Source organism: Macrobrachium rosenbergii, chromosome 14 (assembly GCF_040412425.1).
Source record: "Macrobrachium rosenbergii isolate ZJJX-2024 chromosome 14, ASM4041242v1, whole genome shotgun sequence".
Lineage (NCBI taxonomy): Eukaryota > Metazoa > Arthropoda > Malacostraca > Decapoda > Palaemonidae > Macrobrachium > Macrobrachium rosenbergii.
In genome coordinates this window covers 7,737,803-7,762,599 of record NC_089754.1, presented here as the reverse complement: position 1 = coordinate 7,762,599, position 24,797 = coordinate 7,737,803, and the positions used below count along the sequence as shown (strand labels likewise).

At 36.3% G+C, this 24,797-nt stretch overlaps 1 protein-coding gene and 1 long non-coding RNA gene across 9 annotated transcripts in view; one reads left to right on the top strand and one right to left on the bottom strand.

Annotated features, from left to right (window-relative positions):
• LOC136845709 (uncharacterized) overlaps positions 1 to 24,797 on the bottom strand; it is a 257,178-nt gene that overhangs the window by 130,742 nt on the left and 101,639 nt on the right. The window lies entirely within an intron of this gene.
• LOC136845708 (uncharacterized) overlaps positions 1 to 24,797 on the top strand; it is a 191,271-nt gene that overhangs the window by 105,053 nt on the left and 61,421 nt on the right. For 4 of the 8 annotated variants that reach the window (XM_067115878.1, XM_067115880.1, XM_067115876.1 and 1 more), the window contains one exon: positions 5,205 to 5,390. The exons of 2 other annotated variants lie outside the window; for them this stretch is intronic. Coding sequence is in view for 1 of the 6 variants with exons in the window: in XM_067115874.1 (XP_066971975.1) it covers positions 7,119 to 7,153 (35 nt within the window). In the remaining 5 variants the exon portion in view is untranslated. Of the gene's footprint in view, positions 1 to 5,204; positions 5,391 to 7,035; positions 7,720 to 24,797 lie in introns of those variants that run through there. 2 more of the 8 variants (XM_067115882.1, XM_067115874.1) reach the window with 2 other exon arrangements.

The window sequence follows — 24,797 nt, the reverse complement described above, 5'->3', positions numbered from 1 at the left end:
GCCAAAAGAACACAAACCCTTGTTATTACGGTCAACAACATACGAGCTTCATTCGACGGAGGGTCGGAGGGCGACAGATAGATGGATGCCTAGGAGGGCATCGAGGTTAGAGGGCACTGCGAATGACAGAGAAGTAGTGAAATGAAATGGGGGGTAGAAATAAAAAGGAAAATCGGATGTAAATAAAAGGATTTATCTTGATATATATATATATATATATATATATATATATATATATATATATATATATATATATATATATATGCATATATATACATACATATACACCTTCAATAATGATGGTAAAATAAGAAAAGGTCGACACGGCAGTGTTCCGACAATAGCAACATTACCTTATGGCCTCTGAACTCTGGAATAAGTACCTTCATTCTCCATAATTAAAATGGGGACCAAAGTGAAAGGGTTGCTCCGGATGGGTGACGACAATTTTAAATGTGATGTTTATTAACTGTAGCCTATCGCTGTTACACAGTAAAACTCTATAGTGAGATAAAGAAAGAGAATCGTCTCATGCTTGTAGTCTTCTGTCTCGCTTTCTCTCTCTTTCTGTCTTCCCCCACGTGTATGCCACTTGTCATGCGGACTATGTAAACAATAGGGGGAACTGAAGCAAGATACCGAGAGCAAACATTAGCCGGGGAAAATGATGATGATGATGATGCATGTACTACCGCGAGTTGTTTGCTTCTTCAGCAGCTGTGAAGGCGATGACGTATCTCCTCGGTGTCGGCTGAGTCGTCGATGTCATGGCATGAAAGATATGGTCGTGGGATTAATGAATGCCCTCTGCGTCCATACAGACTTCCTGACGGGGCATCCAGTGATGCTGATTAAACTTCTGAATATTCTTGGATTGTCTCAGGTTCAGTGATACTGCCATGTTTGATATTAATTACAGAGGAGGGATGTTCATGTTTTCCTCCCGTGCTCGCCTTTTTAGTTTTCTGTAAAAGAAAATGATTGAGATGGCTATTTGTCTGTCCGTCCGCACTTTTTCTGTCCGCCCTCAGGTCTTAAAAACTACTGAGGCTGGAGGGATGCAAATTGGTATGTTGATCATCCACCCTCCAATCATCAAGCATACCAAATCGCAGCCCTCTAGCCTCAGTAGTTTTTATTTTATTTAAGGTTATAGTTAGCTATGATCGTGCGTCTGGCACCGCTATAGGTGCCAACAACACAGGCCATCACCGGTCCGTGGCTGACATTTCTCATGGGTCTTGGCTGAGAGTTTCATGGGCCGTGGAAGAGAGTTTCATACAGCATTATACGCTGTACAGAAAACTCGATTACGCCGAAGAAAATTCGGCGCACTTTTTACATCTTTTTTTTTTACCCCTTATTAAGGTGTTGTATTATGTGTTTGCAAAAATGAGAGCTTGATCTCGTCTTCACAGTATCGCTTCGCACGTAGTCATTGGCTACAGCAGGTCTAATAGGCTTGTTTTATTATTTGTATATCTGTATTTTTCTTATTTTCGGTGTTGTCATGTGATTGTTTTAAGTTTAATTCAAGAGAGATTCCTCTACAAAGTTCTTTTTCTTAGCAACTTCAGCTATATGTCAGGATGTCTGACATACTTTTCTTCGAACGTATTCATCCAGTCACTGCAAATTTAACACCTCTGGTTTTTCGTTTGTAGCACCTTCGTAACTTTCTTGCTCTCAGACATCAGGAAGACGCACTAATTTCAGTATTAGACTGCATTTCGTTTTCTATGCAAGACTGAACTACGCCTGCACTGTTAGCTTGCTTAACTCCTTTAACTTCACTAATGCCATATTTGTTCCATGAAGACTTACTATCAACGGCTTATTCGTTTTCATTCTCTGCACATTCATCAGCCATACTTCACTGTCATGAAGGCTTCGCTCAACATTCAGCTTTGCATTCCAAATTTCAACTTTCTGCATAACCCTTGCTACCTTTCTAGCGTCATGTTCTCTGTATATAACTGTTGTGCTCTCATTCGTCCGTCATCTATAACATTTCTTACCTAAAGTAATGAGACCATCATACTGGTTTCCATCACCACTCATAACTGTCTTGTAGTATCTATTTTCACTTTTCTGTTCTTACAGATGCTTTAGAAATGACTCACTTCGACACTGTGACTTCTCAGTATGACCATTCGGCATTGACATTCTGCTTGCCATAAAGAAATATCGCCTGTAGCCATTGCTTCTTCCATACTTTTCCATCACCGAGTCTTCCATAATAAACGGAGATATAACTCTCTCTCTCTCTCTCTCTCTCTCTCTCTCTCTCTCTCTCTCTCTCTTGTACAAAACGTCCGTAAGACATGCCAACCAGTTTCATTCCCCGGTGTTAAAATGATGTTTTTTTTTTTTTTTTTACCTTTACCGCAAATCATCATGGTACGTGAATCAGATTTTACTCTAGGCATTAGCTGCCTTTGATGAATGGTTGTTTGTTTCAAGATTCGGAAAAAAATAAAAGAAACCTCTCACGATATACTGCCATAATATGCAAGACGTGTCTCGACACTTAAATGTATTGCTCTAATTAGCCCTTCGTATTCCTTGCAACGTGCAACTGTACTCTTCACCAGCAGAGACAAATTGCTCCATTGTTTCCCGAACGTGACGTCATTACCTCACCCCTATTCCGGAAGCGAGAGATATGGAAGATTGGAAATGGCGTCAGGGGAGATAACGTTGGAAAATCATAGGGAATGGGAAGAATATCGAGGGAAGATGAAGGCTGTGAATAATTAATGGGTAAATGATGATCAACGCCGTGTTGGTAATAGATAGTCAGTGTTAGGTAACTACTGCCCGAGGGAGAAGGAGAATGGTGATTGCCATGTCATTTGGGATTATCGCTCTTCATCTCCTCCCTGCGCCGGATTTTTCTTTCTTTTTTCAGTCATTCTATTTATTTGCCTTTTTTCTTTAAGGGAGCCAGTGAAATGGAGATGCTTATTTTCAATTACCTAATGCCCCAGCTTTTTTTTACAACTCTTTTCTCTTTCTTTCTCTGTATATATATATGTATAATATATATATATATATATATATATATATATATATATATATATATATATATATATATATATATATATATATATATATATATATATATATATATATATACATACATACACACACACACACACACACGACACAAAATCTATAAAATAGAGGATATTCTCAATAGGATGAAAGTTTCCTTATCAAGTATATCCATTAGAAGAAAAGTGTGGAATCCTCCGTCTTCTAACGCATACTGTACAAGTCAAACAACAAGCGATGTTTATCCGTTGATTTTACACTTCGGAAAATCCGATATTTGCGATGGTTCGATCGAACAAGAAACTCGCGCAAGAAAATCGAAGCCTGAGGATCTGAGGTGAGGGTCGGGCGGTAAGGAAGTCTGTGAGGCGATAAGAGAATTGGAAGATGACTCTCTCTCTCTCTCTCTCTCTCTCTCTCTCTCTCTCTCTCTCTCGTTTTTTCATGGTGGACATGGACATGAACGTGAAGAAAGGATGAAGATTTTCAGAAGTAAATAACCTCTCTCTCTCTCTCTCTCTCTCTCTCTCTCTCTCTCTCTCTCTCTCTCTCTCACACACACACACAGCTTCTTTTCATACTGAACATGTATGAAAGTTTGAAGAATCCAGGAAGTAACCACAATCTCTCTCTCTCTCTCTCTCTCTCTTGACTTCTTTTTTCTTGCTGAACGTGCAAGAAGGGCGAAAAGTTTGAGAGCTAAATCGCCACGTCTGGGCTATTTTTGATGGATGAATTATAGAGTCTTTATCTCTCGTACTCAGTGTCTCGAGGGAGAAATTGATCGAGTAATATAGCTGTCCATTGCCCCATCACCCTCCCCCCCCCAACCAACTTCCATCTTAGATTGCATCGGCATACCTCAATACATTTTAAAAGTAATTGGACGACGTTAAAGGAATAGCCTTTGGATTTCCATAATCTTCGTCTTTTTTGAATGACGTCAAGTTTTATGGGAGTAACTTATTTAGGCGTATCCTTCGTGTTCTTTTTCACCCATTAGCTTGAAGGTGTCCTTCAGCTGAAAAGAGAGTTTACGTTTTGTTTTGTTTTCATATAATCGATAATTCTATATTAACCTTTTATCAGTGAAATCTGTTGTGTTTACTTGTCCTTTAGTACTGACACTGCTGTGAGGATGTATGCCTGTTGCGAGTTACCACTTAGAAGTGCTGCGCAGAGCTAAAGTATTTTACTTCTAAGAGAATTATTTTTTATTACTGAGTGATGCTCATGAATGCATTCGATGCCAGTGTTGTCCTTTTTTCCATTGTATTTTTATTGCTTCTATTTTTCGATTGATTCCACTTTCTTTTTTCTTTTTGTTCTGCTTTGCATACTTGAATGTGGGGATTAATACAGTTGAATTTTTAGGAATTTCTTTTTCGTTTTCCGCACAACCGTGCTTTAATTATTACAGTTATTGCTACTTTTAGTTTTCTGAAAATTATTGAGATGGCTATTTTTCTGTCCGTCCGCACTTTTTTGTCCGCCCTCAGATCTTAAAAACTACTGAGGCTAGAGGGCTGCAAATTGGTATGTTGATCATCCATCCCCCAATCATCAAACATACCAAATTGCAGCCCTCTTGCCTCAGTAGTTTTTATGTGATTTAAGATTAAAGTTAGCCATAATCGTACGTCTGGCACCGCTATAGGTACCAACAACACAGGCCACTGCCGGGCCGTGGCTGAGAGTTTCGTGGGCCTTGGCTGAAAGTGTCATACAGCATTATACGCTGTACATAAAAATCGTTTGCACCGAAGAAACCCCTGGCGCATTTTTATTTGTTTAGAAAATTCTATTCTTTGTTTGAGAAACAGCGATGAGAGATGGCAGAGTATTGCAGCCACGTCCTCTCCTCTTGAACAGCGTCTGCCTCATTCACTGTTTAGCAGAACGTTCTTGATGGTAAAACAGTAGATATCACGTGCTTTCAAAATAAAGATACCTACTGTATATTACTTCCTGTCTGGTAGAACGTAACATGTGTTGATAAGTTTTAACACCGTCGACTTCGGTTATGGAACCAGTAAGCTGTCTTTGAGATAACCTCTTCTTGAGTTTTTCCGACATTGTAACCCTATGACCAGAGATCATTGTGAAGAATATTTATTTATCTATTTATTTATTATTTTGTATTACAGGGGTCAACGTTACGGGCATCCGAACATTCCCATGTAGACTAGACCCGCAAAAGACAGGGAAGGACGGGAGGAATGAAATACGCTGTAAAACATATGAACTGTCGTAAATACAATATCACATAGAATCTGAGACAAGATTGATTGCGCTGATATCATCCCCGTGGCAGTGCAGCTGTTGTCCAAGAGGTCAGTGACGCTACTGTTCCAGTTGATATTATTGGACTGAGCAAATCATTCTTTTTTTTTTTTTTTAACTGACGATTTTTGCTGTGTGTCGCATAGTTTCAGTAAGTCAGCTCTCAGCCAAAAAAAAAAAAAAAAAAGATCAGTTAGATTTCCAGGCCCAGACTTTAATAATATCTAAGTATTCTTGTCTGCAGTGATTTTGTCTTTCAGAGTAGAGAGACTTCGGTACAATTATAATGGTGTGGATTGTGTGCATGTGAGAGAGAGAGAGAGAGAGAGAGAGAGAGAGAGAGAGAGAGAGAGAGAGAGATACGGCAGTATAACGATGAAAGTAAAAAACCAAGCGGTTATATGGCCACGTCAGCTGGGTGAATCATTTCTCTCTTTCTTATATCCTTTCATCCATATGGACAGTTGCACTGATTGAATGATTTTCTTCTGTTAATTGGCGTCGCAGCTGCAATGGTCATCGACGCTGGGAACTGCAAGAGTTTGCAAAACTAGCGAAATCACTGTTTTATGCTCACAGAGATCCGAGAAATGTGACATTTTTCTTGCTGGCCGAAAGAGAAAGATTGCGGAAAGAGAACGAGGAATCAGAGGGAAGCTGCAATGGAGGGATAATAGAGAAACATGAAGAGTCGGTAATTTCATTGTAGTACGTAGAGACGGGTAGATGAAATAGAACGAGGAATAGAAGTTGCAATGAGAGAAAAGGGCCAGAGAGAATTATGACTAAACGTTAGTAATGAAGGAGAGCAAAGGAATGATACAAATAAACCGCTCTTTATTCCAACTCGGGAAGAAGGAAGGACTGACATAACGTTTCTAGTCTGTAGAAAGGAGAGGGTGAAAAAGAATAAGGAGCAGTATGAAAAGTAGGGTTGAGGTAACGGAAAGAAAGAAATGGAGAATTGAGACTAAAGAGGAACAAGAAAACAGTGATGAAAATTGTTAAATCTGAAAGACATTACTCTCTCTCTCTCTCTCTCTCTGTCTCTCTCTCTCTCTCTCTCTCTCTCTCTCTCTCTCTCACACACACACAAAATTCAAAGGGTAGGCATGAAGCTTATATCAGTTACATTGTGACAAAAAGCATTTTAATTCAAATGTTATATTGTTAAATGGGATCCAACTGCTTAAGCAGCAAAGCTGAGGACACAGCTGATATATATATATATATATATATATATATATATATATATATATATATATATATATATATATATATATATATATATATATATATATATATATATATATATATCATACATACATACATACATACATACGTACATCATACTTACTGATATATACACACACACATATATATATATATATATATATATATATATATATATATATATATATATATATATATATATATATATATATATATATATATACATATATATATCATACATACATACATACGTACATCATACTTACTGATATACACACACATAAATATATATATATCATACATACATACATACATCATACTTACTGATAGAGAGAGGAAAAAGCTTTCTCGTTGGACTTAAGGGTAGACCACCTATTTTTGACCACAGAATTAAAACTTTACGCCGTTATCGGTCGCTATCACTTAAAATTATATTTAACAGATAAGAAAGACGACTGATTACTCAGAGTTGATAGGAAACGAAGGTTGTTATCTGGGCTTGTGACTATTAAGGCAGAACAGTTTGTTTACGAATCGTGTGTTTAATGTGTCTCACTGAGGTCTCTTTGCAAAATACTGAGTACGTTATGTGCCAAACCCATGGGTTTCAGCGAGGAAGAAGCATAAAACTTGCGCTTACCCCCGCACCATTATTCGGCACTGGAACCACCTTTAATTGTATCAAGCCTTTGAGGGAGTTGTTAGTGGATCCTAAGCTGAGAAATCCACAAGTTTTGTGTTTATGCTTTTAAACAATTTTTAAAAAATATGCTGATTATAATTTCGATACAGATCTTTCGAAATTTTGTTTCTGCATTATGCTTACGTCACTGAAAAATATGAACATCACTTGGGAGAGTTTCTTTGTGTTTTCAAATTTTTTCGGAGTACTGAAGCAAACCTACGAGTTATATTTCCATGACACTGAAAAACAATGACCATGAGAGTCCAAGGAGGGGCCACTTATAAGGTTTAGATTTTTCGACTGGGGCTGCTCCTCTCTTGTTATCCGGCTTTCTAATTATATTGTTTTATCTTCTTGCGGAAAAGACAGTCAAGTGTAGTATACGTTACTGATTAGTGAAGTGTGAAAGTTACTACTTCTTTTTGCGAGGGAAAGCATTAATTTCCTCATGGCAACTACTGGTAAGATCCCTATAAGTGTTACTTAGGGTAATTGAGTGGGTATCAGCTAATTTGTAAGTACCTTCGACAGTGAAGTAGTTATGCCATAACTCTGTTTGTTTGTGTGTGTGTATACGTATGTGTATGTATGTTTGCGTTTTTCTGTGTCATCAGGACTGTTTGATGGAACTTTGTAGATATTTTCCTTTCATGACCTTCCAAAGATTATCTTGTAATGAGGAAAAGTGGCTCAGAGTTGTATGACTTGTTACCATGGAAACTGTCTCGTGTATATATATATATGTATATATATATATACATATATATATATATATATATATATATATATATATATATATATATATATATATATATATATATATATATATATATATATATATATATATATATATATATATATATATATATATATATGGTTGAGGCAAAAATAAGATGTGAGAAACTACTATTTTCTTTCATATCGAGACTCATCAGGTGCTTAGAGCCTAGACTCCTTTTTTTCACGCAGCGCAAAGATAAATCGCGAATAATTACAAAATAGATAGAAACATATAAGAAGTCTGGATTTTTCCACAGATGAGCGACATATTCAATAATAACAAAACCAATGCCAACTGAAGACTGTAAATGCAACCCTATACATCAGATTATACAGTTAATGTGCATCATTGTTAAATTCCATGGAATACAATTTTCCATTGAATGCATCACTATATAAGCAGCGTGCACACACACACACACACAGACAGTGTGCATGTGAAGAAGCTGGATACCCGTATAAATGGCACAAAGGGAAACAGTAAGATAAGATTTTATTTTGCGGACAATATAAATGTCCCTCCTCAGTTGTTTGAAGAGGGACATAAATATTATTTTCAATGTAGCGCTCCTCTGTTTCCCTTTGGCCCATGCGGGCATCCTGAATCTTTTCGTGTACTCTTATCCAGTTATCGTCATATATATATATATATATATATATATATATATATATATATATATATATATATATATATATATATATATATGTACTGTATATATATATATATATATATATATATATATATATATATATATATATATATATATATATATAAACACGTAACTACTTGGTGCTTTCTCTCTCTCTCTCTCTCTCTCTCTCATTACTTATAAGATCTCCTGATTGATCCCTGAGTCACTGATGTTCTGAGTCACAAGTGTGACTCACCTGATCACGTATCCCGTTCTATAAGATTAACCCATTGGGGTTATGACTAAATCCTTTATGAGAGAGAGAGAGAGAGAGAGAGAGAGAGAGAGAGAGAGAGAGAGAGAGAGAGAGAGAGAGAGAGAGCGAGAATGAATCCTATATAGTGACATCAGTAGTTATACTTCTTTATTTCTCAATACTGAAGTGTCTGCCTCTTATCATCTGTGCCTCCTCTTTATTCTTTATCATTCTGAATCACTCGCAATTATAAAGGACCTTGCGAACACCTAACTGTGTTATATTTTTATAAATTTGTTTTCATGATCTGTAATCGAGGAAGAGAAGTAGTTGAAATCAGGTCATTCTAGTCAAGATTTAGAGACCTTCCTTAAAGTTTTAAAGTTAAAGGTAACTGATCATTTAAAATAAAATTTCTGTTCGGAGCTCTTCCGTATAACAAAGAGGGATACTGTTTTATGTCAAACTATTAGCCCCCTTCCCCAAGCAAAACAGAACAAAGGTTACCCAATCTCTGTGTCTATTTCAACATCCCATCAATTTTTCCTCGGCTCTTACCACCATCCTCCTTCCCCACCCCTACCCACCGAAAAACCTGATAAAACACTGTCCTTAACTTTGTTTCTTTTGAGAGATCTAGTCGACAAACAGGGATTTCTTTAAACTGTTGATCCGTTGCCTCTGATTCTAGAATCTTATTATTATTATTATTATTATTATTATTATTGCTGCTTCAGCTGCATTTATTTTATAGAAGACTTTTTCTATTTTCCATATTGCGGACTTCTCTTCACTGGAGGTGCGTGCTTACATTTAGAATATTCTAACTGTATAGAATATAAAGAAGCAGAATCCACATTTTTTGACTTTCCCCCATGAAATGACAAATATAGGCGAGCTGTTAGCACGCACCTTCGATGAAGAGAAGTCCGCAATAAGGAAAATAGAAATAGAAATAGAAAATAGAAAATATTCAATAAAACCTGTTTAAAAGAGGGCCTGCTGCCAAATTATTATTATTATTATTATTATTATTATTATTATTATTATTATTATTATTATTATTATTATTATTATTATTATTCAGAGAATGAACCCTATCCATATAGCACAGGCTCACAAGGGCCATAGACTTGAAATTCAAGGTTCCAAAGAACCTTGAAAGAAGTAACAGAAGCTAATAAGAAATAGCAAAAGAGATTAGTTATTAGAAAAGAAAATAAAAATTAACCAATTAATGCTTGACAACTTGCCGAGAACTTTGATAAGGGCTAATATTATTCATTTTTATGGAGGTAAATGCCAATATTTGTCGGTGATAAAATGAGTTATATTACTTGAAACCTTATTAGTTTGCCAACCACTTCATCGTTTAATGATATAGTTGACATCTGACTCAAGCTATAGATAATAAAAAAGAAATTGGTTGCGCTGGACGTAAGGTGTAGGTAAAAACGTCAGTCAATTATGAAACACAAGGAGGCTTGTTTTCTGGTAGTAATGCGTTGCACCTTCGCTTGAACTTTTGAGGTTCCAACTGTACATCCTCAGGGAGCTGTTTCACAGTCCAACGGCGTGAGCAATAAACGACCTCTGGAACCAAGAAGTTCAACAGTGAAGCATATTTACTTCATATTGGTGGTCCCGTTCAGCAAATCTGGTTGCTCGCGGCAGGAATAGGGGATCAGGGATCAACTGTGAGTGTGAAAGCTCTCTGTGTAAGGTCTGTTGTGAGGTTTTAGGTAGTACTCTATGACAGTGAATGCCGCCGGTTCAGGGTGTCTTGCGTGCTACGCCTTCTCTCCAGCTACGCCGTTGATAAGCGTCTGGAGTCGGTGTCGTGATTACCTGAGTTCCTTACTAAAAACTATTCAAGAACTTGACCGAAACGCCAGATCTGAACAATAAGAGTCACGTCCAATTTTGTTAGTGAATTGGCACGACCTGAAAGCTCGACGTCATCCCCGCGCATTTTGCAAGTGCGGGAAACAATGAATTCGCGTTTCGTTTTCCTTTTATTTGTATCTTTCAGACTGAGGTAGATCAAATAATAATAATAATAATAATAATAATAATAATAATAATAATAATAATAATAATAATAATAATAATAATCACATACAAAGCATTTTATTATAAAACGTGCCTCATCTCAGTATTTAACCAGAATAATAATAATAATAATAATAATAATAATAATAATAATAATAATAATAATAATAATAATAATAATAGAACCTTCTTTTGATATGACGTTCAGAACTAGAAGGCTATGAGCGACCCATATTTTGATAGTGCAGTGTATATGTATATTAAAATGAAATATTTTTAATGAATACAATATTACCTCAAAGCGGTTATGATATCAGCAAGAAGAAGAATCAGCTGAGTTCGCTGAAACAGTTTTTCATGTTTGTTACTTTTGCTATGGTTTTGTTATTTGATTTGAACACACCACAGGGTTCTGCATAGTGCCTCCGCGACTGTTCTCTGGTAATTTTTCCAGGTTTTGGTCTCATTGTAAGGTACTGATTGTCATCACATTTAAGATATATACTGATTGTCATCACATTGAAGATATAGTAAACACGTAAAGAATGGCAATAATTTTCAAAGAATTTTTGAGGACCTTCGTTTGGAGAATAATTCCATATATGAGCATTGTCAGAGTTTAAAGAATTTTTGGTCTGTTTTGCCTTGATAGGGAATAAGTATTGCGAGATCTTGTCAAACAGCATCTCACTGTGTGTGTGTGTGGTTTTTACTTCCTGCCTCAAGGATTCGGGATTATAGAAAATTTCAATATGAAAAAAAGATGATTTTAAGATTTAGGCGAGCGTAGCTCCTAGAATGAAGTTTTCTGTACAGCTGGGCGAAGTCTATTATTTTTTTGTGAAAATTATTATATCCCATAGGGAATTAGTTGGTGGAATCGTCAGAACACTTTGGTAATGTTCATTATTCAGGGACACAAATCCCTTTTATTTTGATTTATTAAGGTACTTTGGATACTTTAGACGTTGCCGTAAAATCGTATGAGATTACTGTTCATGTAATCCTGAAATCCAGAAGGAATGCGGTGTAATGCGCACGTAAAACTCTTAAGTCTGCCTATAAATAGAGATGATTATTGTAAGAGGATTAGAAGACCTTCTGGACAAAGGAGTACTCTTACCTTTGATATATTTTTTATCTTAATTTTCCCGTTTTTACAGATTCTACGAACTTATGTGGCAAAAGTCGTAGGGAAATTTTAACTTTTAACTGACCAAATAATGACCGACAAGAGGACCTCGAAAATCGACTCAGAAGGTAAAAGAATGGAACAGAATTTAATTAACTATTAAATTCTATGGTTAGCGTATTATACTTGAAACAAAGTGTTCAGTTGAATGATCGAGGTGAGGAAACAAATTTATAAGATGTGCACTTTAGTTTACTATTACAAATTATATGTATTCGGGTTATTCTTATTCATAAAAAAACAACAGTTCTGAATTGTACAGAAAACCACTGAATTGAAAGTTTCATAAAAAATTGTGTATCAATGAGTTGAAGCGTAGTTAAACATATTGCTAATTACGAAATCATGCTTGTAATATTCAGAAGTTCGAGAAACTCTCTTAAAAGATGTAACTAAAGTATCCATTAGCTTTGCGTTAAATAACAAATCACAGAGTTAAATGCTAACACATTATACTTTGCAATAGCGAATGATATTTTCGTGATATTGTAGCTTGCACCGCACAGCTGAGGTTCATAAGTTCTTCATTGGAGGGGTGGGTAGAGCTCTCGGCTAGCACGCTGTTGGCCCAGCGATCGACTCTCCGACCGGCCAATGAAGAATTAGAGGAATTTATTTCTGGTGATAGAAATTCATTTCTCGTCATAATGTGGTTCGGGTTCCACAATAAGCTGTAGGTCCCGTTGCTAGGTAACCAGTTGGTTCTTAGCCGCGTAAAATAAATCTAATCCTTCGGGCCAGCCCTCTCTAGGAGAGCTGTTAATCAGCTCAGTGGTCTGGTTAAACTAAGGTATACTTAACTTTTTCATGACAACTTCCAGGAACACCTTGGCATTTTTACACTGCAGTTAACTCTCAGCTTCATCCATGCCAAGGGGTAGTTGATGGGGTGGGGGGAGGTAAGGGGAGAGGCTGCTGTTTCCAACCTACCCGCACACAGGAAGAATGACACCCAAACGCTGACGGCGGCTTTTTCTAAGTGACGGTAATGTGCCACAGGGAGAGATACAAATGGGAAGCTGTAAACACGATCAAATGAAAAATTGCACTGCTATTATCAGCACATCTCGTTGCAGCAGCTGCTGTCCGCCTTTTTCCTCTCGTTCGTGTTTTTTCCATTGTAGTTAATTGGACTTGACACAGGTTAATTAGCAAAATATGCCTGTTTCTTAAGCTCTATTACATCTCGTGGTTTTTTCCGGTGTAATTATGTTTCCAGTTGACAGTGTGGGTCATTTTTCTTTGGCTAGTTTTTAATGTGTTACTCAGAAGTGCATCATTGAACGAGATAACGCTAATTATCTGATGAGGTGATCGATACGTTCCTCCAAATCCATCTCCATTGTCTCAGTCAAGGACTTGGGATTGATTAACTACTGTGAACTGTCATGGCACTGATAGAGGCGTCGATAAGAAAAAAGAAAGCAATATCCTCAGTAATTTGCAGCGGTTAATTAGGACAACAATGTTTCGATTTTTTCATGCTAAATCTTCCATCCAATCCTTGCAATAACCATAAAATTCCCACTAATAAGGAGCTGGTATAAAGAGTAAAGAGGTTCGATTCTTGTCTCATATTATCATCTCACTGGTTTTAACTTTCTATAAAAGAAAACTATTGAGTTGGCTTTGTCTGTCCGTCCGCAGTTTTTCTGTACGCCCTCAGATCTTAAAAACTACTGAGACTAGAGGGCTGCAAATTGTTATGTTGATCATCCACCCTCCAATCATCAAACATATCAAATTGCAGCCCTCTAGCCTCAATAGTTTTTATTTCATGAAGTTAGCCATGATCGTGCGTCTAGAGCTACAACACAGGCCACCACCGGGCCGTGGTTGAAAATTAGTCTGGTCACGTACAGCTTTTAGGGGATTATCCTCCTTTTATGGCTGATGGAGAACTGGGCTTGCATGGGTACCTCCTTGGATCAGTGGTTTGGGCTAGTGACCTCATCCCAAAGAAGGTAAACTTCTTCTATTGGAAAAGGGAATTTATATAAAAAAGAACTAGCACCGCGAAGTAGGTCACGCGTAGATAACAAGCCAAAATAGCACCAGTTGAGAAAATAAGAACAATCCTAGTTATTGAGTATATTTGCATTTCTCTGAAACCCGTATTTTCTGGTTTTGGTGAGCATGTTTAAAAAAATTATTTTAAGCATCAAAACGCCATTTACCAATACTTGCTCATCAAGTGAATGACCTCCGTAGATGGTTTCGCATGAATTAGTCCACATTTCCAATCAACTGTGTTGACTCGGTGACCTGGCGCGATCTTGAAGTGACAAATTAATATTATGTAATAAATCATATTTCATGATATGCGGGAATATTCATCTGAACAAACCTTTTAACAGCTGCACACTCATGATTTCTAGCACCGTGCTAGAAGAATTAACCTCAAGCAAAATTACATTCCACCCTCAATTCTCCATGATGTAGAAATTTCAAGAGAAAAGTCATCATATACTGTATATAAACACACACATATACAGTATATATATATATATATATATATATATATATATATATATATATATATATATATATATATATATATATATATATATATATATACATACATACACACACACGTGTGTGTTAATAAATTGTTTTGATGTTAAATCTTGAGACGCTTTGCTATCATGGAGCTTTGCTGATCTTAGGACTTGCAGTTGTTTGCTGCTGTGTCGTATTAAATCTCCCTCTTTCGCTAACTCTCTCCTCCGGAGCGTTTTACGGAAAAGTAAAATCTGGCAACCAAAGGGCTGCAAGAGTTGCCATCTCAAGTGTTGGTTATTTTGATTAGTTATTTAAGGAGTGGCAGTTAGCAGAGGAGGTACAACTGATGTCCGATAAAAGGTCTCCGAGCCACATCCTCGGGAGTTTGGAGAGGCCACAAAGTTCACCGTGGTCGAAGTGGTTGAGAGGATGCTCACTTAATCATCACCATGAATGTCAACATTGGGCCTTTTTTTTTTTCTTATTTCAGAGAAAAGAGTGGGTGCATTCACTAGACCTTGGGTGTGCTACTAAAAGGTTTTTGGTTCATCGAATGTCCCTTAGTTTCTCTGATTGTTGATGATATTATTTACAACATGTTTCCTTTGGTGAAGATGCTTTTTTATTACATTATTTTTCTGCTTTCATCCTTTTTGATATTAGATATCATTGTTATTAGTTCGTTATTTTAGACGATTTGGGGCATCCCGAGAATTGAATTAAATTTACATTTAAGTAGAAAGTGAGATTACTTTGCAACAAACCCCGACCCTCTCTCTCTCTCTCTCTCTCTCAGGCAAGCATTTTCCACGGTAAAATGGAGATTATAACCATGGAATTTTCATCGCACTTGTCACAAACGTAGGTTTCATTAGGAAGTTTTTTTTATCGGATAATTTTAAGGTCTCTGTTCTTTTACATGAAATTGTCATCTTGATTCATGTGAAAGAATCATATAATTTCCATACTTTTCCAATCCTTTATTTTAACGTGACGAGAGTTATAGTCTGCCCTTCGATCTAATCCTCGAAGAACCAAAGACGTTAGCGCCAGAGAAGAGAAATGAGTCATATATGAAGATGGGGCAAGTGGAGTCAAGTACGACATGGATTCAGAACGAGAGCCTTTTGATAGGTTCCATAATAAAAGGAATTTTGCGAATGCATTAAGGGTCTTCTAGCAATCTTTCGTAGAAGTAGCTGCGCTTACGGTCTCGGAAGAACATAATCGGTGCTAGTCTAAAGAAAAAAGGATAGGAATCATTATCCGGTCTCACTGTGTCTCATTACGCTAGAATCAGATTCATAATGACTATGGCAAGTTCGAATGACAAGTGAATGGTGACTCTCGGTCTCGGTTGTCTACTGTACCTTGTTGCCGTTCTCATACGTTCACTGCCGTGAACATGTTTGCAAGACTTGAGACTTTCATTAGACAGTATAGGATATATGCGTGGGCCATTGTCCGAGAGAATTCAGCTGACATGTTTACAATATTTTATTTTTCACATTTCATTGCCACAACACCAAGTCCACCCCACAAGGTTGTCTTCGAGATCTCGGCAAACACAGAGGACTTACTGATTGTAGCAGCTTCGGCTACTGTACTCTCGCGCCAAAGGAGTGAGGAGGAATGAGAGCAAAGGTTTTGGTTATGGTGTTATCCAAAGACATGTTCTCCACTAATGGTCGTTGAATTGTTTTCAATTTGTTTGTGATATGTGTGCAATTAGTTGCTGACATGAGTTCATGATATTTTTCACCGTGTGTGGACACCTTAAGATTGCAAGACAGATGTGTTAACTTATGAGGTATAGAATGGCCTCGTAATCCATCAGAATTAAAATTTGAAACAAGACAGTCATTATTTAAATAGAAGAGTAATATATAATTATTATAATTATTCACTTATATGAGTTATTAGTATTATTAATAATAAAGAAGGCAAGCATTCGCATAATAGTATACGTATATGAGATAATAGGAACATTGACAGAATAAGAAATAAAAAATATAAAGATCGTAGACTCGCTGACATGAGATGAAGTGAGGGGCCTTATCACAAGTGTCGACGCTGGATTAGTCTCCGTAAGTAGATCATCAAGAGAGATTTAGCCCTTTCGAGATTAGGTGGAGAGGAGAGCAGATAAAGCTTTCTGATAAAGATCCTCGCAGATTCAAGATCGTTTTCGGTGGACCGAGTTAGCAATAGCATAAGGGGTTTATGCAGTTTGAAGTCTTGCTCATGCTGGCCCAAGCACGGATAAAAGCGGACTGAGTGCAGTGGCAACGCTCCTCTCTTGGCAAAGAAAAGAAGCGCTCTTGGAACTTGGAACAAACCGTAGCAGTCTGGTAGAAACGGCAGTGGCCATAAAATGGTAAAAACGGCAGTGGCCATAAAATGGTAGAAACGGCAGTGGCCATAAAATGGCAGAAACGGTAGTGGCCATAAAATGGTAGAAACGGCAGTGGCCATAAAAAGGTCCAAGACAACACCAACAAGAAAGTCATAATTATTTTATCATTAATGCCACATTTGTCAGGTGTATATTGCAAATTCTGATGTTGTCGATCCAGATGAATTTTTTTATTTGTAGTTTATATTGGTAATGATATATAGCTGATATTACTCTTGAAATTGCAGACACTTGCTCTTAATTATTATTTAGTTAGGTGCTGTTTTAGTCAGTCATAAGTAATGTGTTAATAAAGCTCTTTAACAACAACAACAACAATAATAATAATAATAATAATAATAATAATAATAATAATAATAATAATAATAATAATAATAATAATAATAATACCACTCCTGCAGCTTTCGTTAGAAGCCAGTGGCTCGCCGTGTTTAAACCGAGAGATTTGCCATTCTTTCGGAAATAAATTAAACGACATTAAGATAAAACCTTTTGTAAGTGGCTAACGGATGCAGATATCAAAGAAATCAAACGAAACTTCAAATCGTGCGGGACAGCAGGGGTGCCAACTAAGGCAGATTAGGTTTTACTGCGCGTGCACTTTCCGCTCTACATACATACACTCCCGGTGCCGTGATATAACGAAGCATATCGATCTGTTTTCTTTCTGGAAGCGTTCTGAAGGTAAGTTTGACTGTGCAAAGGAATGGCCCATTGCTTGGAATTACTTGAAAGTAATTTATGAAGGCAACATGGCTTGCAACTCTGTTTTATATCCTGAAGATCCTCTCGTTTGTTAAAGCTGGATATATTAAGCCTTTTGCATGGCTGAGAGACCTAGAGGACATGGCCTCCCGGAACAAGCGCAATTGCGAAAGATAAGCACAAACCGTCCACGCTGAAAGAGGGTGCTCTAAAGGGAAGGACAAAGGCTACATGAAATACAGAAGAATGCAGGAAATTTCGAGGTATGATGCAACTGTCACCAGATAAATAAGGGTTTTTTTTTCACATGGTCAGTTGTTCTAGAATGCGTGTCAATTCAAAGCATCTCCCCCAGAGAACGTTACGGTTGGATCTCCCTCTCTCTCACACACCACATACACACACACACACACACTTACACCTAGGTGTATATTTTTGCTGTTATGTCTTTTACACCGAAGAGCATTGTCAGATACTTCTGCCACTACTTATAGTAAATGAATTATTTTGATTATATATTCGAAACTGGCAACTGCTGACATCCCGACGTTGCAAAACATTCCCACTGTTTTTCTTACGACCGCTTGTACGTGATGGACGTCTTAGGACTGGCCTGGAGTAGCTTATAACTGTCATGGAATGATTTTATTTAGTTATTGGAGCATTAAAAGATGTAGAAAGAAGCGTTTATATATATATATATATTATATAGATATATATTTATATATACACATTATATATACTATATAATATATATATGTATATGTGTGCGTGTGTTAGTGTACTTGAGTAAGTGTCATTAGCATCTCATCTTCGACGCACCTGTTTTCAATTCTGGCTATCGTGTCCTCAGGTAATAACGTTATCTCTGGCCCTCTCGTCACACTGGGAATCGTAAACATTGTCACTCAACTGGTCCTGTCCAGTACTGTTTGTGTTACTGGAGCCTCCGATATTATCTATCACCTGTAATAACAAGTCAAAGACAGGAGAGGGGCCTGAAGAGAGGAATAGGGAACGAAGACAAGTGAGAAGAGAAAGGTGATAAAAGAGAGAAAGATCATGTCAAGGAAGAAAACACTGATGTTTATTGTCTCAGTTTTGTTGTGTGAAAGTCGATCACGATGAGTTCAAAATCTTTACCCGAGAAGCGTTTTATGTTCTAAGAAGACTACTGGGCTTTGCTACTGTGAGAAGATGAGCATGGTAATCCAGCAGTTTACTTAAATAATTTTTATATTATGGTTTTTGTTTGATTTCAATACTAGTTTGTCGTGCGGTCGCGAAGTAAAACTTCCACGCATTAGATGCTTCATACACCAACTCATAAAGGTTCATCAGCAGGGCGCCGAACCCCACACACGTGCACATTGTACCATTCACCCTTATCTTGCTTGAACTCTAGGACTTCCTGAATATTCAAGCCTCGCCTTTCCAGTACTTTTTTTCAAACCATCTACCCATCAGTATTAAGTCTTACTCTCCGTCTTCCCCCTAAACCCTTCTGAATTATACACTTTTCACCATCCCACAGTCATCCATTCTTCCCACATTGCCGAACCATATTCATCCTTTCAACTGCGCTAACCTTTTTATATCATCTTCGTATCATTCTTTTATTTGCTCTTCGGTGTCAATGACCCATTCAGTCACGACGCCAGATAGCCCTCATTTATTTATTTAGGTACTTCTCAGTATCTCACCCTATTAGTTGAGTGCATAGTGTTGAATCATTGATGTTAATTGCTGAGCTCACAGTTCCTTAATTCAAAATTCATCGTCCCCAGACGAACGTCAAAAATCATAGTGCTGTATCTCGGTTCTTTCGGTCACAACTACGTGGAGGTGATGACAGTGAAATAAAAACATTTACGTGGAGGTGGTGAAACTGAAATAAATACATTTATGTGGAGGTGATGAAATTGAAATAAAGACATTTACGTGGAGATGATGAAATTGAAATAAAAACATTTACGTGGAAGTGATGAAATTGAAATAAAAACATTTACGTGGAGGTGATGGAATTGAAATAAAACATTTACGTGGAGTCGATGAAATTGAAATAAAAACATTTACGTGGAGGTAATGAAATTGAACTAAAAACATTTACGTGGAGGTAATGAAATTGAAATAAAAACATTTACGTGGAGGTAATGAAATTGAAATAAAACATTTACGTGGTGATGAAATTGAAATAAAAACATTTACGTGGAGGTGATGGAATTGAAATAAAAACATTTACGTGGAGTCGATGAAATTGAAATAAAAACATTTACGTGGAGGTAATTAAATTGAAATAAAAACATTTACGTGGAGGTGATGAAACTGAAATAAAAACATTTATGTGGAGGTGATGAAACTGAAATAACAACATTTATGTGGAGGTGATGAAATTGAAATAAAGACATTTACGTGCAGATGATGAAATTGAAATAAAAACATTTGAAAAAATGCACTGAAAAACGTTTGAGTGTTGCTTTTTGAAACCTAAGATTGATATAGAAATACCTCTGAGACGAACAGTTCTCTAAAGTTGCGAAAGCTATTGTAAAAGTAAAGCCGTGGTTTTTTCAAAACAATGCGGATTAACTTTTGCCACTTTTATATCTTGTTTTTGTAGGTATACGTGTCTGTGTATTAGGAAAAGGCGACAAATACAATGAAAATAAAAAGAGATTCTAATGAAAAATATAAAACTATTATGAAAAAAAAAATATATATATATATAATATATATATATATATATATATATATATATAATATATATATATTTATGTATATATATATATATATATAAAAAATATATATATATATATATATATATATATATATATGTTTATATATATATATATGTGTGTGCATATATATATATATATATATATATATATATATATATATATATATATATATATATATATATATATATATATATATATATATATATATATATATATGGCCTGGTTGGCAGCGGTCTTGCCTTTCAATTGAAACACGTGGGTTCGATCCTGATGTGAGTCAGAAATTTACTTCTGTTCCACACGTGATTGTGTGTTGATTATTTCTATCATATTCACTCAGAGGGGATAATTCGGTTGAAGTGTTGTCAACTGGGTCACTGCTGAGTCGGGAAGTTGGCGAAAACACACTGGTGTGCAAGGCAGTTGGCCTGCCCAGGTAATTCCTTGGGTACAGTGGTACTCAGGTTCCAACTTCTTTGATGACTTGTATGGCTTGGTTGGCAGCGGCCTTGCATTTCAATTGAAAGACTTGGGTTCGAACCTGATGTGAGTCAGAAATTTATATACATATATATATATATATGTATATATATATATATATATATATATATATATATATATATATATATATATATATATTAATCTTTCCTAGATAGTGAACCCCAAGGGTTTTAACCCGGTATGTATCCACCTTTGCAGCGTGTTTAGTCCAAGACCGTGGGGGTTACCTTATATATATATATATATATATATATATATATATATATATATATGTATATATATATATATATATATATATATATATATATATATATATATATATATATATATATATATATATATATATATATATACATATACACACACGAGATGCAAGCTTCAATACATCAGTTGGTCATTTAAACAAACTATTCTTTAGTCTGCTTCTGTAGTTGAATAATAGAAATCTATAAAAGAAGAAGGGTTCTGGCAAGAACAAAAACGATTTGTTATTTGGGAAGATAAGGCAACTCGACTTTCAGAAATTCTTTGTAAGTTTACAAAAGGGTTTGACTTCATAGTCATTCGTGTCTTCACATAAATTTCAGTAATTCCGGAAGAGAACTAAAGTTAACCCTCGATCTTTACTTGGCTTAAACGTTTGTAAGCTGAATCCAGGTAAAAAAGTCACAGAAAAAAAAGTCAAATTAATCTTTCCTAGATAGTGACCCCGAAGGGTTTTGCCCCGGTATGTATCCACCTTTGCGGCGTGTTACTCCAAGGCCGTGGGGATTACCCTAAAAAACACAAACAAAAGACTGTAAATATCGTAAAGATAAATACCCCCAAAAATATTAGTCTTCGATAAAGACCCCCGAAAACCCTTGGGGGTCACTATCTAGGAAAGATCCAAAATATTTTCTGTTTTATTACTTTAATTGCTTTAATTTCCACCATAAATTAATGTGACTTTTTTTCCCGTGACTTTTTTTCCTAGTCAAAATTGTGACTTTTTTTCCTGTGACTTTATTGCCGGCCACCTGTAAGCTCGAATGAAGATAAAGTTATCTTGTAATTCTTATAGTAATGACACACGTTCCAGACTTTTTTTGAATAAGTAAAGATAAAGAAGTGTTAACTGCTATAAAGATTTTATTCTCATGTGAAACACTCAACAAGATGACCACCTCCAGATGTTGACGTTCAAAAGCGATGTTGATGTTGAAGGTGATGATGATGATGATGATAATGATGAAGAGTTACGGAGAGCTTATGCGTTCATTCACTGTTGCAGTCATAAAACATCACTCGCCCAGCACAATTAGACATGCCTACAAACAAGAGCGATCCTGTCCTGCAGACAGCACAATGTTGCGTGCTGATGAAGACTGTTTATTTTATATTAACAAGTTTTGATGGAGTTTCTATTTCGCTTCATTGATATATATATATATATATATATATATATATATATATATATATATATATATATATATATATATATATATATATATATATATAGAGAGAGAGAGAGAGAGAGAGAGAGAGAGAGAGAGAGAGAGAGAGAGAGAGAGAGAGAGATAGATAGGTGTGTGTGTATGTGTGTGAGTGTGCTGGTCGCACCATGTTCTAGACACCGGACACGCATGATCAGGAGCCCGAGCCCCCCTCTCCGCTAAAGCTAGGATCAAGCAGCAGTTGCTCGTGGCTCAGCAGATAAACTTATGCCCTCTTCCCCCCCCCCACTCCCCCAAAACAAATCATCCCTACCTCACAGAGACGGTAAGTTCATGTTCCCAGTAAGATGCATCAAGCTATGATTGGGACTTGAACTCCTGACCACCATACATACTGTCAAATGCAGCTGAAGCCACTGTGATTTTCTGATCTTACATTATTTATAGATTTCAATACATTGCTTGCATGTATGCATGCCAACAGAAATATGCATGTCAATATATGTGAAAACAGATAAGGTAAAGTGAATGAATTGTCAACAGGTAGTATTGTAAAATTAAAGCTAGATAAATGAGCCTGAAAACCACTTATGTTGGAGTCCAAACCGAAAGTGTCATTTAGGTAAATATAAAACACACACACATAGTGTATATATATATATATATATATATATATATATATATATATATATATATATATATATATATATATAAAAGAAGAAGATATATATATATATAATACAGTGCATCTTAGCTAATCTGTTTGCGATTACCAAACCTGCAGTGAACTCGTCATTACATCAAGTCATTTTTCGTTAAATTTAGTTTGATAGGTTGAGTGCTGCAACTGCGTACCAAATTCGTAATGTGGAGAGAGAGAGAGAGAGAGAGAGAGAGAGAGAGAGAGAGAGAGAGAGAGATGCTCTGTTGCGTGGGACACGATCATCCATCCAACCAAACAGGAACCACACTTAAGTGCTTGACAGGAATTTCGCTCTGCAGAGATTTTACCACAATTTTTACTCAAGGATGGTTAGGGCAATCTGAAGCAATCTAGAGAGCACAAAAAGAAGAACAGCGACAACAAAGAAAATAAAAACAGTAGATGGGGATTTGGACGGTTGGGAGAGACCGGAAGGGTACGAGAGATGACAAAAGAACGGCCAAACGCCGGTAGATGCATAGACGCGCAGACAAACAATGGATAGGAAGTTTACTCTCTTTTCTTTTTTATCTCTCCTGTTTTTTGTCCTCTGTGTTGTCATGAGAAAATGCTGGATGGGAGACTCGTGCAGCCTTGCGCTCTGCTCCTCTGTTGGCTTTTCGGCCTCGACATGACCATTATTTATTGCCTCAGAAGATTAACTTCTGTTTTTTAAGATAAGCAGCTCAACTCCTCTTCGCTTCACCCACTTTTAGCAATTTTGGGCTGGTACAAATTTACAAAATCCCCGTATATATTTGCTTATATTATGATATTGTCGAAGAGACCCTTTTTATGGAATATGGACATCAACCTTGCTACTACTATTAATATCGCCACTACAAGTATTGGCATTGCTCTTTTTGTACGAATAATGATGATAAGTAGGTTATATATATATATATATATATATATATATATATATATATATATATATATATATATATATATATATATATATATAAAGTATTATTATCTTATGTCTGCATTATATTAATAGTTTTAACCAAGGTAACTAAATTTTTTGGCATAATGTTTGGCACTCTTTTTCACAGAATATTTTCAGCTCATTTGAAGGGTGATACTGATCTTGTGATACGAGTTTCTTTTATGTTCACAAATCTCTCTTCTCTCTCTCTCTCTCTCTCTCTCTCTCTCTCTCTCTCTCTCTCTCTCTCTCTCTCTCTCTCTCTCTCTCTCCCCGACGTTATTTCGTACATTACTTGTCGCTACTGTAATTATTTATATTTATCATGGGTTTGGTAGCTGCAATTAACGTCTCTTCAACTCAAATTTTGTCTTTTGAAGAATGCAATTTGTCAGGAGCTTCTTAAGAAGGGCAAGTTTGTGTGTTTTCAGAAAGAATCATCAGAGCCAGAATATTTATAATGATAGTACTATTTTTACTGTGTGTTAATATATTATTTCACTTCAAGATGTTTATTAAAAATCAAGTGATTCGCGGAAAAACATTTTCACTGGGCGTATATGAATGCATGATCAAACCGTTGTGTAAACAGCAGTACATACGGCTTTGTTTCGTGGAGTGATAACTGTACGGAAAAGCACATGCACGCGATTTTATATACTGTGCATGATTTGCTATCGTTAAGAAACCCCATATAT